The sequence below is a fragment of the Colias eurytheme genome, chromosome 28 (assembly GCF_061535395.1).
Source record: "Colias eurytheme isolate Ceu_HAF_F1 chromosome 28, ilColEury1 Martin Lab GWU primary, whole genome shotgun sequence".
NCBI classification, from domain to species: Eukaryota; Metazoa; Arthropoda; class Insecta; order Lepidoptera; family Pieridae; genus Colias; species Colias eurytheme.
This window is the reverse complement of record NC_143007.1, coordinates 2,425,921-2,442,802: the sequence shown is the minus strand read 5'-3', so window position 1 is coordinate 2,442,802 and position 16,882 is coordinate 2,425,921. Positions and strand designations below refer to the sequence as shown.

The 16,882-nt window shown below is 34.9% G+C and overlaps 1 protein-coding gene across 3 annotated transcripts in view; it reads right to left on the bottom strand.

Annotated features, from left to right (window-relative positions):
- LOC149896502 (PTB domain-containing adapter protein ced-6-like) overlaps positions 1–16,882 on the bottom strand; it is a 113,035-nt gene that overhangs the window by 29,883 nt on the left and 66,270 nt on the right. For 2 of the 3 annotated variants that reach the window (XM_090117448.1, XM_090117446.1), the window contains exon 2: positions 647–764. In XM_090117448.1, coding sequence (XP_089973574.1) covers positions 647–763 — 117 coding nt within the window. In that variant the 5' untranslated portion in view covers position 764. Of the gene's footprint in view, positions 1–646; positions 765–8,143; positions 8,319–16,882 lie in introns of those variants that run through there. The other variant, XM_090117447.1, reaches the window with a different exon arrangement.

Genomic DNA, 16,882 nt, shown 5'->3' with positions numbered 1-16,882 from the left:
ATAACCCCATTAGCTCCTCCTCTCCGCAAATCCGTCTCCGGGGCCAACTCGCCACTACCCAGGCTATCCAAAATTGTAAATAAATACAGTGATAAAATCGACATCTTCTTCCATACACCCAACAAGCTCCGTTCTATAGTGAAGGATATACAAAAATTAAAACCTTAAATTGTTGTCATCACCATAATTAAATAATTCTTATTCTTTTAATAATATTAACAATAACAAGTACCTATCCTAATTTTAAGAAATAGCTCTGTATAATTGGCGCATGCTGTGTCAACCTCTAATTATTTGTTACTTTATCGCAAGAACTATAATTATGTTATGTAAAATTTATATTTAAGAATCATTGTAAACAAATGTTGGTTGACCAAATAAATAAAATAAAAATAAATTATTTACACTAACTATATTAGTAATTTGCTCCGGGTTGATTACTATAAATTTAAAATTACCTTAGATCTGAAAATATAAAAAGAGCGTGTGTGCCGAGCACACGTGTCAGAAGTGAAACTTCTTCTCAAGATACCAAAATCGTCGCCTTACACAGAATAATAACTAGTAACCAAATAAATACACGATGTGACGATCAACCAACAAACCCAGCCAAATTGGCCTCTTTTTCAAAGTCGGTTAAACCTACCTTAACCAAATACGCGACATGGCCCTTCACGAGCGCGTCGGGGGCATGTATCCAATTCCTGCCGTTGGGTGCCCCGTTCGCCTTCCCCTTGCCCTGCCAGAACAGCAGGGTGGACATTCTGGAACAAATAGAAAGAATATTTAAAAAAAAAACGACACAAACATAGACACAAACTCAGAAATGAGTTGAGGGCAAAATCCCGCTCAATACTCAAGCACGAGGCAATAAGAGCAACAAGTCCTGTGCACGCCCTTCTACGCTCTGCGTCAACTTTTGCAACATCAGGGGCTTACACTCAAACATCAATGCCGTCCACTACCACCTTGAGACGGCGAAGCCGGCCTTGCTCTTTTTAACCGAAACGCAGATATCATCCCCCTCTAATACAGCTTATCTCAGTTACCCAGGCTACAATCTGGAGCACAACTTTTTACCCCGCGCTGGTGTATGCGCCTTTATCCGGAATGATATCTGCTTTCGACGCCTCAGCTATCTTGAAGGTAGGGATCTTTCTATCATTTGGTTGCGTGTAGACTGCGACGACCACCCTCGCGTCTATGCGTGCCTATACAGATCCCATAGCGGTAATGAGGAAACCGACCGACTCATCGAGCATATACAATCGGCGGCAGATACTATGCTCAATCAGATACCCTGCGCTGAAATTGTAGTCCTTGGGGATTTCAACGCCCATCACTCAGAATGGCTTAAGTCTCGAACAACTGACCACGCGGGTAAATCTGTTTTCGACTTTGCTCTTGCTTATGGTCTTACTCAAATGGTACAATCGCCAACGCGAATCCCTGATGTTGAGGATCATACGCCTTCCCTGTTGGACCTACTGTTGACATCTCACCCGGATGGCTATCAGGTCCATGTTGATGCCCCTTTAGGCTCATCGGACCACTGCCTAGTGCGGAGTGTAGTGCCAATCTTGCGCTCTTCACGGCCGGAGCGTGTTGGCCGTCGACGCGTTTGGCACTACAAGTCAGCAGATTGGGATGAGATGCGTACATTCTTTTCGTCCTATCCCTGGGGCCGTGTTTGCTTCTCGGCAGACGATCCTAGCACCTGTGCAGACTCTGTTGCCGATGTGATACTTCAGGGCATGGAACTTTTCATTCCGAACTCTGTTGTACCCATTGGTGGCAAGTCCCAACCCTGGTTTGGTCTCTCTTGTAAAACGGCATCACGCCGAAAACAAGACTGTTACCAGGCCTGGGCTAATGCACTCGTGTCTAGTGATCCAAACGCCCATACACTTAAGAGAGAACTAAACTCGGCCTCTAGGTCCTTCAAAAGAGCAATTGCAAAAGCAAAGTCAGAGCATATTGCTAAGCTTGGCGAGAAACTTGCCCGACTTCCTTCGGGAACGCGCGCCTTTTGGGCACTCGCCAAAGCTGTGCAAGGAAACTTCTGCAAGCCTGCACTACCATCTCTGCGCATGGAGAATGACTTGTTGGCCCACACGGCAAAGGAGAAGGCCGATCTTCTTGGCTCCCTTTTCGCCGCAAACTCGACTTTGGATGACATGGGAAACTCGCCACCTACCATCCCGCAGTATGAGGGCTCTATGCCGGACATCCGGTTTACCCAGAGCGCTGTGCGGAAAGCACTTTTTGCCCTAGATGTCCACAAGTCGAGTGGCCCCGACAGTATTCCTCCAATTGTGCTGAAGATGTGTGCACCTGAGCTAGCACCGGTCCTCACGCGACTCTTCCGGTACTCCTACTCCACAGGCGTTGTCCCGAACTCATGGAAGACAGCGTTAGTGCACCCAATCCCGAAAAAGGGCGATCGCTCTGATCCGTCCAATTATCGACCTATAGCAATCACCTCCTTGCTCTCCAAGATAATGGAATCCCTTATTAATCGCCAACTACTGAAATATCTGGAGGATCACCAGCTGATTAGTGACCGACAGTACGGTTTCCGTCGCGTTCGATCAGCTGGTGATCTTCTTGTATATTTAACTCACAGATGGGCTGCAGCGATTGAGAGCAAAGGTGAAGGCTTGGCGGTCAGTTTGGACATAGCGAAAGCCTTTGATCGGGTTTGGCACAAAGCGCTCTTAGCAAAACTTCCATGCTATGGGCTTCCCGAGAGACTTTGCCAGTGGGTAGCCAGTTTTCTCACAGAGCGTAGCATGAGTGTCGTTATCGACGGTTCTTGCTCCGACCCTAAGCCTGTGAATGCTGGTGTCCCACAAGGTTGCGTTCTGTCTCCCACTCTGTTCCTTCTGCATATCAATGATATGCTGCTCAACAGCAGCATTTATTGTTATGCAGACGACAGCACTGGTGACGCAGTTTACACCGGCCGTAGCAATGTCTCTCAGGATTGCGTCATTGAGTACCGGAACAACCTCGTGTCTGAAATTGAGGCTTCTTTAGACGAAGTTTCTAATTGGGGTCGACTAAACTTAGTCGAATTCAACCCGAAGAAGACACAGGTTTGCGCGTTTACCGCTAAAAAGCTTCCCTTCGATGTAACCCCTATTTTTCAGGGCACTCCTCTATCAGCCACAGCTAGTATTGGTATTCTCGGTCTCGAAATCTCGAGTAACGTGCAGTTTTCCTGTCATTTGGAAGGCAAAGCCAAGTTGGCTTCTCAGAAACTTGGTGTGCTCTGTAGAGCGGGACAGTATTTCACGTCGCGCCATCGCCTCAATCTTTATAAGGCGCAAGTCAGGCCGCACATGGAATACTGTTCCCATCTCTGGGCCGGGGCACCCCAACAATACCTCCTTCCATTTGACCGCATTCAAAGGAGAGCTGTACGACTCGTTGGTGAACCGAGTCTCACCGATCGGCTTGATACTCTGGCATTGCGAAGAGATATCGCTTCCTTATGCGTTCTCTACCGCATTTACTATGGGGAGTGCTCTGAGGAATTGTTTGGAACATTACCCACCGCTGAGTTCCATTACCGCACAGCCCGCCATAAACAGAAATACCACCCTCACCACCTTGACTGCTGGCGGTCGACAACTGTGCGCTTTAAACGAAGCTTCTTTCCGCGCACAACCGTCTTATGGAACCAGCTTCCTAGTACGGTATTCCCGAATGGTTACAATCTGGGGACCTTTAAGAAGAGAGCGTATTCTTTCCTAAAAGGCCGGCAACACACTTCCAATGTCCCTGGCGTTGTGGGTGCTTATGGGCGACGCTGAACGCTTACCATCAGGCGTCGCGTCTGCTCTGTTGCCTCCTCTCTCATAAAAAAAAAAAAAAAAAAAAAAGAAATATAATATAGCTGTGCATATACGCGTGTAATGAAACACGCACACAAGCATGTGAAAATATAAAAATAAACAAACACACCCATAGACTTAGACATAACATTAAAAACTCACACACACATAAGAACATAATATAGTTACGCGTGTAATGAAACACGCACACATACAATCGTCAATCACGTGAAAATTGAAAACATTAAAAATTATTAACACGTATCATACATCACATAACACATTAAATCCTACTACTATTATAGGTACTACTGAACCGATTACAATGAAATTAAGCACACATATTGAGGGTAACTTGGATTGATACATAGGATAGGTTTTATCCCGGAAATCCCACGGGAACGGGAACTATGCGGGTTTTTCTTTGAAAACGCGGGCGGTAAGCTAGTTATTAATTAAATCTGTCCGATAAGTGGGTCAAAATCGATCCTAAAGGAATCTGTTACGTTACATACAAACATACCTACAGGAGAAGCTACTACTTGTATATAACCGTATATTATTACTAGGTTTCCGCCCGCGGCTTCGCCCGCGCAGTCAAAGAAAATCCCGCATAGTTCCCGTTCCCGTGGGATTTCTGGGATAGCGTCATTTTCCCGGGATAAAAAGTAGCCTATGTCCTTTCTCGGGTATCAAAATATCTCCATATCAAATTTCATGAAAATTGGTTCAGTAGTTTAGGCGTGATTGAGTAACAGACAGACAGACAGAGTTACTTTCGCATTTATAATATTAAGTATGGATTAGTCTGTGATATAACGTACCTACATAGTATGTACATATTATTATTAGTCTGTGCTACTACTAACGAACTACGAATTACGCATATTAAAAACACACACACAAAATATTCTCATTTCCTTAATTTTTTTTTACTTCTATGACGCAATGCCATCATTAAATTAAATTTTCTCATTTATTTAATCCTTAATCAACAATGTTAACTTATATCTAAATAAGGTTGCGTATCTTGGTGTTGATCAAATAAGTAATACCTACCTAATTATGGTCAATCGATTCCACGTTTGACTATTTGAAGACACGTGGAATTTATAATACACACGTAATCATTTGAAAAACAAAAAATACTTACGTACTATTCGTGAAAACGATGCAACAAATTAAATTACTGTAAGTAGTTTGTTTTTCTTTGCACATTTCGAAGTGTTTTTTAGGAGAAAGTAATTCGGCGCTAAAACCGGCATTTTAAATTTCGAAATATATGAACCATAGACAAAAAAGAAAAAAAAAACGAAATAATTGCCTGTCATTTTAATAAAAAAATATTTTTAAGAAAAAAACTGTGGAAAAAAAGCATTAAACGATGGCTTATTTATTGAAAAACTTATCTATTTGGATGTACAATTCTGATGGTTTTATTCGTTCTTACCCTCTTTTCGTTTCTGGAAAAATATTTAAAATTACTTTCAAGACGTGGCAAAATTATTTTTTCAAACATTTATATTCGTAGTACAAACTCCATTAATAATTATATATATAGACAATCGTAATTACCATTTAAGTTTATTTACGTCTGCTATAATGGAATTAAAAATAAATCACGGCATGTTTCTTAACAAATACTTTTCTGTGAAGAATCCGCGTAATAAATTATTATTATTTACAAAGGAAGTGATATGGTACGCGCTATTATATAAATATGTAATTATCGCACTAATGATTATTATTTATTTTTTCCATTCCCCACAGATAATAAACAAGGGTTGCCAGAATAAAAATTTCCCAAAGTTATGCGATGAGGAAAATGGAAATAGGTATTTTTTAATTGGTGGGATTTTTTCTCTGTAAAAGTCACGTTTTCCTCAATGAAAAGTGTGCCCTATATAATAGGTAATAATAATTTATTACCCATATATTATAAGTAATATTAATATTTATGAAATATCTAATTAATAGTAAATTGCATAATATTTGTAGTGAATGAAAACTTTCATTGAAGATATCGGAAAGTATAAACAGTGTCTTATCTAATATTAAAAAAAGTTTACCTTCACTCCAAAAAACTTAGTTAAAAATAATGAAATGAACTATTGACCAGTAGGTGCATTTACTGTGGAAAAGAATAACGGTTGTTCATCCTGAATTTTCATTTATTTATCACTAGCTTTCCGCCCGCGGCTTCACCCGCGTTTTCAAAGAAAAACCCGTTCCCGTAGGATTTCCGGGATAAAACCTATCCTATGTCTTTTCTCGGGTATCAAAATATCTCTATACCAAATTTCATGCAAATTGGTTCAGTAGATAGTTAAGGCGTGATTGAGTAACAGACAGACAGACAGAGTTACTTTCGCATTTATAATGTTAAGTATGGATTCGCACACGGAATCACGAGCGATAGTTAGTACTTACATGATGATTAAGTAAATATACATGAAAAGATCACTTTATTGGGTGATTAGCGAGTTATGTAGCCCATACAATGGAGGATCAGTGACCGTAAAGTTACAGTAATCTATGTTTTGTGTTTATCTGTGCTCTGTGAAGCTGCCTTGTGCTAAAATATTTGCAAAAATGTCAGGAGATTATTACAATTGGTGGAAGAAATATTTATTTATATCCAAGTTCCAGTACTTATATATTTTAGTAGAATTTTTTTAGACTTATGCTGCTAATTCAAAAAGTCAACGATTTTTAGTGGTAACTCTCAAGGATACCTACTAGTTTTTCGTTTCGTAGCATTCCCTACAAAATTAAAAAAAAATGTGTGCGTGTACTAGTGTACACACGTAAGAAGTGAAACTTCTTTATGACCTTATTTTTCAAAAAATAATTTACTATATGCAACTTTCAGAAATACGTCGAATCACGCGTGATAGGGATATGAAAAAGATGGCGCGTAACGAAAAAATGTTACACTTAATTTTTTTCCAACCCCGATAAAGAAGTTTCACTTCAATAAATTAATTAAATGCCATTCCCTACAGATATATGCGGAAAAGCGAAAGAAATGAAAATGTAATCAAATACAGACACGGTCGAATGACAACCGGTGGCTATTCTCCAACAGATAATCAAATTTAAAGGTCGCACAGAGCCGCTAATGTTTACAAACATTTTTTTTCTCTCTATAGTCTATGGTTTTTGCGCGTCAATGACATATTGACAGCTGGCCTTGGCGCCATTATGTATAGAATAAAAATAAATATTTTATCAAACCATGAAAAGGAAATGAGTAATTCATAATTATTATAAATCATAAACAATACATTTGAGGTTGAACGTGAACGGAACATCAAGTTATGTGTTTTTTTTTTGTACTTTTTAAATGTGTCTAAGCACAGCTGAATAACAGAGACTACCTAAGACAACAAAATGTTCAATTCACCGAATGTCATTTATTATTATCAATACGAGTAATATGTGCTAACTTGTGACGTCGTTGGTGCTAATTGAGGTAAATATGAACAATTTCTAACATATTATTATGTTAGAATAATAATTCATAAACTTTGATTGATTTTATTGTAATAAAGTCGTAAGTACCTATACCACAGTATTACAATCCTATACTTTATGAAACAAAATGTGTATAATAATATGTAGGTATTTTATTTAATAATCAATTAATGATTTTGTACACCCAGTAAGTTATTAGTTTACGGCCTATTCACATAAAAATAAAGTCATTTGCATTTCTGATTTTGATTGATATTTGATGAACTTTCTAAATATGAACATAGATTAGTGTTTTTATATGGTTTGATTTTAAATCTAACTTTACACGTAGGTAGTTGAATATAATGTTAATTCTAAGATAGACTAACGTTCTTAAGCTGTTACAATAATGAGGGTAGTTGAAAATTATTGAATTAGATAACTGATTCGAAAATTTAACACGTCTATAGGAATTACGTAGAATCTACTAAGTAAGTACTTAAATGAAATTCTGTTCAAATAGAGAATTATCTAATAACCAACACAATATAGTAGAGAAACAGTTTACAACGGCGTTTAACAACTTTCGTCCTGCCATGACAAAACGCGAGTTTTTGAGGATAGATGCATGGAAGTTTATTATTCTTTCACGTAAAAACGGCTGATTCTATCTGAGTTGAATTAAGTATAAAGATAGATAAATGCCTTATTTAGCACACGTGCTACTTTTTGTTAACAAAGCGAGTGATACCACGCGCTTCAGGTAGTTTATAAATAAAAATGGCGTCATTGTCATCAAACGAAATAACAGGAATGTACCAGGGCAACATAAAGCGAACGAAGCTTACCTTTGCACTATTTCTGAGCGCAGTTCATCCGCGACCATCTTGTATTGCAAATTTGACCTTACTACGTAGAAACAGGTTATATAATCGCGTGTAACGCGCGCGAGTTACGTCGTTTGTTGATCGGAGCGCGCCCAGTTCCGTACTAAGTACGGGCTGATACGGCGGCGGTGAGCACACTGATGCATGCTCGTTCATTCACTCGACTATAGGGCTGTGTTTTGATATCGATGTTTTGTGCCATATTTTTGTTCTTTTATCGATATTGGGGATTGTGTATTTTTTATTCTAACTTATATTATAGCGTGTAATATGGTTATTGATGTAAATTATAATTATTTTTGATGAGTTAAGTTATTTTACTACGTAATTAAAAACAGGCCACACATTTAGTCAATGTAAACTAATTGTTAAGTTGAATGGTATTCTATCAATCTATTTATTGTAACACTGCAACAAAAACATGTCGATTCAATTAAAGTGATATATTACGAGCAATTTCGTGTTGTGAAACACGATTTCGATCCAGGAAGTTTGATATGAGAATAAGATTAGAAATTATAGTATTTTAGTCACATCCTGTTATTTAATACCTAGAATTTTGAAACTAAAGTTCAACACAGTATGATTTATAATGCTTAAATTCAAATTAAATTTTGGAAAAACAAAGTACGCAATCAGCTTCTTAATAATGACGCGAGAATGGATTATTATCCTAAAATTAGAATTTGGGGAAAATCAAGTAAGCAATTAGATTTTTAGCTATTTAATAATGATGTAGAGGTGTATAATTACTATGTATTTTCCAGTTCTGAAGTCGGATGTGAACATGGTCTCTGGCCCGTGGACCGTGAAGATGACTTGTCTTACACCTGTCAATGTTAAGCGCAACTTGGTAAATATGAGATCTTAATATTGTTCAAGCAATTATAGTCCTGTATTATTTTTCGAGGATGTTCTAGTTAATGTTGAACAAAAATGTATATGCTTATCAAGTTCACTGCATGAATTACCTAGTTTTGCAATCTGTGTCAATTCCGATAGATTGTGAATTATGTTTTTGTGGTTATTGTAGACATTGATGAAGTTTATTTTAATACGTAGTTATAAATTACGGTTTACTTATTTGATGAAGTTATAACATCTTTATATAAGTTACTCACGCTTCGTAAATTCACGCTTTCTCCTAGTATTGTTATTAAAAATTTCCTAGACAATATTTAACATCATAATAAATTAATTGTTGAAAAGTATATCAACACAAACAACAAATAGTAATATACTAGTAGTTTAACTTCATAAAAAAATGATATTTTATCGAGTGTCGATATTTTATATTCACCTGCGTACACGCATAATTGGCCTGTTGGTTTCCGAGTTATCCTTTGACATGTCCAAACTAGTGATAAGCGGTTAAGATTTCAAAACCAACAATATATTCAAGGCATGATCTTTATGTGAACGACCTCGCTGATTTACAGCTTTTAATGTAAAGGATGAACAGTTATTTTGAATCTCTTAAACGGCAGGCGATCAAGGTTATTTTTGTTATTTAAATTTGTAATTTTGTATTGTGAATTGAGAACCCAATTTATTAACGCGCTTTTGCCAGACTTTACGTCAGTTTTTATGAGAAAAACAAAGCCTATGTCACGCCGGAATAATGTAACTTTCTATCGGTGAAAGAATTTTCAAAATCGCATAATTAATTTTTAAGTACATTCGTAACAAACGAACTCACAAATAGTCTCATCCTTTCTCGTAGGTAGGTAATTAGTTCATTTAGAGTTCCATTATATTAATATTCTAAAAGGCAATTCCAATCAATTAGGTAGTTAAATAATTTCTTAGACACGTGGTTTATAAATTGATTAATTAAAGATATTACGCAGAAGCCATGTTCAACGAAAACATTAACAATAACTGGTGATGGCTACTTAATATAATTATAAATTTAAAACGCTATTATGCGCTAGCTGACCCGTGCAACTTCTTTTACTTTGAAATTTTTTTTTTACAATTCTGAAACCGATTTTCATAGATCTGTTGGTTGTAATGTTATGTATTCTTCATATATGAACAAACAACATAAATATAATATTAATTCGAATAGAAAAACAAGTTAACAAACTATTCGCTCTGAAGAAAACTTGCGCGTTGAGAGTTAAATTTTAAGTCGCGTCATGGCAATACCTTCACGTCATGGAGTAAGGCGACGATTTTGGTATCTTTGAATCTTGCCAAAAAGTTTTACTTCTGACACGTGTGCATACACGCTCTTTTTTATAATCTATATCTTTTTGTTATTTCAAAATTAAATAATTTGCATATAAACATTTAGTGCACGCTATTAACTTTCATATTTTTTATACCAACTAATTACATTTTGAAAGTCTTTGAGAGTTTATTACGCATTTCTAATTTGCTCAGAGTTTCAAACAAGTGATTATTCCTTTAAAATATTAAAATATGCATACGATTTTACCTATATTATTTACGTATATATCGCATTATTCTTTATTGTGTTATCAATTGTTTAGATAAATAAATATGTAGTAGAGAAAATATTAAATAGATTACTTTTATTTTGAGTGAGAAGGTGACATATAATGATATTTCACATAACTCCATGTTTTTATCGTAAAAACAATAAAATAATTTTTATGGAAGCTTTCCTAAAAATCCGCTGCGATACATCGTTTTGATGTGTTTATACTCATGTAAGTATAAATTTAAAACCAGTTTAATAAAATTTTCAAATTATACAACAAAATATTTATCAGAAATGATGCAATTTATCGATATTGACATGGTTCCATGACATCACTTTCTTTGAAACCCGTTTCGCTAGTTACGTCTAGGTACTACCATGATGTTAACTATGTACAGAGATTTTACTTCATTTATTCGTAATCCATACTAATATTATAAATGCGAAAGTAACTCTGTCTGTCTGTCTGTTACTCAATCACGCCTAAACTACTGAACCAATTTGCATGAAATTTGGTATGGAGATATTTTGATACCCGAGAAAGGACATAGGCTACTTTTTACCCCGGGAAATAGGATAGGTTTTATCCCGGAAATCCCACGGGAACGGGAACTATGCGGGTTTTTCTTTGACTGCGCGGGCGAAGCTGCGGGTGGAAAGCTAGTATCTAAATAAATATATAAAGTACGTATAATATAACAATTATAGCATAACATTACAAAGATAATAAATTTTATTACGGTATTTTATATTTATAAGTAGCTTTCCGTCCGCGGCTTCGCCCGCTGTCTAAAACCTTGTAATAAATGAAACATATATTAACATCATCAGTACCTGAGAACCTTCCTATAATCGTCCTAATTATTAAAATAAACTGCATCAAAATCTATATTTTTTCCTTAAGCTCGGGAGAAACCGGGGCTAGTGAAAAATATATTTTCCTTATAAGTCTAGACTAGGTACCTAAAAATTTTTTTTTTGAGTTTCTTGTTTATAATCGACTAGCTTTTCCCCGCGGTTGCACCCGCATTGCTCCGCTCCTGTTGGTCTTAGCGTAATGATACATAGCCTATAACATTCCTCGATAAATGGGCTATCTAACACCGAAAGAATTTTGCAATTCGGACCAGTAGTTTCTGAGATTAGCGCGTTCAAACAAACAATCAAACAAACTCTTCAGTTTTATAATACATATTAGTTTAGATTACAATACTTGGATAGGTATCGAATCCGCTAAAAAGAAAAAAACATTAAATGTTTAGGAAGTGTCTTGTTTGTGAAGCCGCGGGCGGAATTGTAAGTATAAAAAAATCTGTTTGATTTTCTTATTTGTCTAACAACGATTAAATCGATACTATTTTACGTTTTTTTTTTAATCCTTTAGCCAATAGATCACAATAATTCGCGGATAACAATAATTATAAACCTAAGCGTGACCGCGGTATGACAAAACAACCAACTTTTTATATTTACTTAGTTGTAAAATTATAATAGTCTATTAGGAGACACCAGAGACCTCTGAGCCAGAGACACTGTTTATGCAGGCTTTGTTTTATCTTCAAACATTTCAAGATAATGACGTTTATAATTATGTTCTATTTAAGAAAAAAGATGAGTAATTCATACGTTTATTAGTGTAGGTATTAATAAATAAACATCCTTACACACATCGTTTTATTACTTTATTTATTTAAATAAGCTACAATCGTTGGTTGAACTTGAAGGAAGTTTGAAGGTCATATTTTAAATCATTTTTACATATTCTACGTTTAATAAACGAGTTAACAAGTGATAACTGCGTTAAAAACAACCGACTTCAAACTTGTACTTGCAACATTTACAAATACAGACAAAAATGCTCATAAAATAAAAATTACTGGGCCTATCCGAATAAAATTTTTATGGGACCAATTCGACACCATCCCGCATCGAACAAAAAAAGAATCACGTAAATCGATTCAGAAACCTCGGAGTAATCGGTGTACATACATAAAAAAAAAACATACCGGCCGAATTGATAACCTCCTCCTTTTTTTTGAAGTCGGTTAAAAATAAGTCTTTCTGTATTATCTATCTATGGCTTAGATCATTAAATCTATGGTATCATAATAACATTTGACAGATCACTTTTTTAATGTTTTTTTTTCATGGCAAGAAAACGTCTCTGTGTCAAATGTCAAAAATTCAAATTAAGAACGTTTTTCAGTTAGTCCTTTTGGCTCGTACAATGTTATTTAGATTGCCTTCGAAATGCGGTGATTCATGCAAACGTTATTTCCATTGTATAGTTTCCCTTTCACCACGCTGTCTGACTAAACTTTACATAAGTTTAGGTGCAAGAGCACTAGAACTTATTTTAGATTTATTTTTGTTGAGAGTTTTTTCCTAATTTTGAATACATTTCGGTCGTTCTTTTTGCTGTTACACATAAGTATAGTATGTCAAAGTTATAGTATATATCGCAAACTGAGGGGTGTTTTCCATTTTTTATGAAAAAACATATATATACTTAACAGAAAAAAATATGATTGTATATTTATAGTACGACATAAAAGAGATGAAATTAATTATTTTGGAACTAATTCGTTTTTCATTACCTGGCAACCCTGAATTGGCAATGTAGCTGTCAAGTTGAATAAAAATTTGTTGTTTTTTTCGTGAAGTGGAGAATTATTGAGATAAAATTGTTATTTAGAACAAGAAATTTAAATAAAAAAGGAGACATCATGAAAAAGGTTAAACGTAGCGGTGTCCGTGATGTGGTGTATAAAGTTTTTATTCGGTGTTTGTCCGAATTTCAAGCTGGAAATTTATTGACTGATTTGGAAAACGTTTACAAACGTACAGCAGAATATACCGGTGAGATTCCATTTATTTTTGCTCAGTGCTACGTAAAATAGAATATTCCATTAGTAACGAGTGTTTAATGTATGTATGTATGGCGATTATTACGTTTTCGCAATTTAATTTGAGGTTATTTGTATGTAAACAAAAACTAGTTTTTATAGTGCGACCAGCACAATTTGAGTCAAGAAGTTATATCCAATCCAACCAGCCTCAAATAAAGTACCTAGTTTAGATTTTACTACATAGTATAGTGATAACTGTTTTCATACAGCTATCTATCTATTAATCAATCAAACCATAAGAAAAAAAATCATATTTACTGTATCATATTTACAGATACTGAAGATGCCCCGTACCCTCTTGCCAGTACTTCGAAACAGAGTGATGATCAGTCCTTTGAAGGAGTAGAATATTTAGATTTTGATGAATTATATTAATGTACAAAATTTATCTACAAAAAAAAAATAAAAATATGTGGTTTTCAAATCGCCTTGTTTTTTTCTACCCGACGGACCCAGAAAGAGGGTAATGTATTTGAGCTGCATGTATGCTTGTTTGTTTGTATGTTTGATTCTATGTGTGCCTCTGCAGTCTAAACACTTGACCGATTTTTATAAAATAACTAATTCCAAATACATTTAAGTAAAATTTGACCTAGGTAGGTCAATTAAAATACTAATGTATTTTTGTCTTAAATTACACTATTGCTACAATGAAACAATTATAACGGTTTAAATCGCGGTATTTATTTTAGATTATATTATATAGATTTTTGGATTTTTATTCTATAGTATCAAGATCGCTTGCGTCGCAGTATCAGTGTTGCTATATGAGCGACGGTGGCGCCCTCATTTATTTTCATCTCTTTTGTGTCGCACTGTAGTTACAATTTATTAACTAAAAGTTTTATATTATATTTAAAAACTTTCTAATTTTGCAACGAAATTAGGGTTGATAACATTTCGTTTTATAGATAGTAGTAAAATAAAAGGTTTAACAAGTTATTCTAAACCATAAAATAAACCGATTACAACTTGTATAGTCTGTTATACTTATACGTGACCTTATATTATCATGTCCTAGCCAGCCCATCTGAACTTTGAACGATTGGTCCAAATTGGTTCAAATGTTTGAACAATACTTGGCCTCGATTGCGACAGAGTTAATATGCGGTGAGAAGTTCTAAGTTTAGATTAGGGTTGCCACAATAGAAAATATTTAAAAACATTACGGTTATTATTAAAAACAATAAACATTAATGTAATGTGATTGTACAATGTATAGTGCAGAGATTTCTTTTAAATAATTTATATAAGGTTATGTTCGATGTGGACAGTGAACAATTGAGTTACAATATTTCAATATTTATTTTTGTTTATAATATATTGTATATATGTATATTATGTAGTTAATAGTTTGATGTTATGCATTTTTAATTGGTCTAATTAGTTAGTAGTTAATAATGCTTTCCGAATCCGTGTTAAATGTATTAAATGTATTAACTATATTAATATGACGATTCAAAAGTGCTTCTAAAAGAAGTCTTGTTGAATAAATAGATATTTGAGTTTGAAATAATAGAGCTAGCTAATAATTAAAAATAAATTTTAATATAAGTGGAAATATTCAACTAGAAATATTATCTACTAGCGGTCCGCCCCGGCTTCGCCCGTGGTACATGTTTACGTTTTCTCTACATAATAACCATCCTCGTACTTCAAGGAATATAATAAAAAAAGAATTATCGAAATCGGTTCAGCCGTTCTCGAGTTATGCGCTTACCAACACATTTTGCGATTCATTTTTATAAATAAGATTAGTAGAAACCTTTGATTATATCACATTAAGTATAGTATTGTTGCCAGGCGTCAAAAAACATCTCGTGTGAACACATCACTATTGTCACTAGTGTGGGACGTGGGAAAGCAATTTGTGCAGAATTTTAATAGCTGGCAACATTTACTTAGAAAAAAAAAACGATGCACTAACGCGTCAAGACGGTTATGGCATTTGCAAATTGTTGATTAAATAACATGGTCGTATTGTTTGTTAATTGACATATTATATTTTATAATGTGTATTTATTGGTAGGAAAAGAATTCACATATTTTTTTACCGTTTTCTTAAATCTTAAAAAAAAACAATAAAATAACGTATTTGATACACAACAAAACTTTTCAATAGCATTTTGGCTTAGAAAATTAATAATAATGTAAATAATATAAAAATTGTTTCTACAGTAACGATAATGAAGAAAAAGCTGCTAACATAAAGGCTTTGTCAGACAGGACGCGTACTTAGCGCGCGTCAGAGCGTTAAGTTGACGCCGCGATATGACGCTAAGATGTGTTCTACTACCATCGTAGAATACCGTCAAACAGATCGCCGGCGCTAGCAGTACGCAACGCTCTGTCGCGGCGTTAGGACGCTTTAACGTCGGGTGTTGTATTTTTTTACAAATTTTATTTTAGCGTCGGAGTTAATAGGCGTAAAATAATAATAAAATACTGCATAATGACCGAAAATTTGATAGAATTGGTTAGAAAATATCCATGCTTATATAATACGAAGGATAGTTCATATAATCTATAAAGATATATCAATGAAGGCAAAATTGTGGGCACAAATCGGAGAAGAAATTAATGAAACTGGTAAGTAAAAAATTCTTCCGACTCCGGAGTTAATATCGCTGTACCTTGTTTTGTTCGTAAGTAATAATTATGTAAACAACATGCAGCTTTAATAATATCAATTGCTGTGTCCTAACGCGCGCTAAAGCGTTCTGTTTGACGAAGCCTCGCGCGACGTTAAAACAGGACGCTGTAGCGCTACTACGCAGCGCTAAAATACGCGTCCTATCTGACAAAGCCTTAAATATTAATAATCCTGTGAACAAAATAACAATGGGGAGGTGTATTTCTTTCACTTTTAACCTTTCTGTTGCTATTTGAGCGCGAAACTCCATTTTGAAATGATTGAAATTTGTCATATTAACATTTGAAATTAAATAATATGCATTATTACTTAGTTTAACTTATTATAGTATTATAATAACAACTTAATACTAAAACTTAAGCTATCTCTGTACCAAAATATCACGCATATCGGTTCGGTGGTTGACGTGAAGAGACAGACAGATAGAGTAACTGTCGTATTAATAATATTAGAAGGATCTTACATAATACTCATATTAATAGTAGGTACGTATTTATTACGGACTCTAAAACGTGACTGTTTAAAGATAGATAATATTATGTAACAAGGATCACGATTCCAAGAAGGTTACAAGGAAATTTTCTTAAGTTTTTTATCTGTGCACAATATCAGCTAATGTATATAGTCTATGGCAAAAAGTCTATAGTCTGTAAGTAATGACGTTTGTAAAAAGATAATGCCCGTAAATT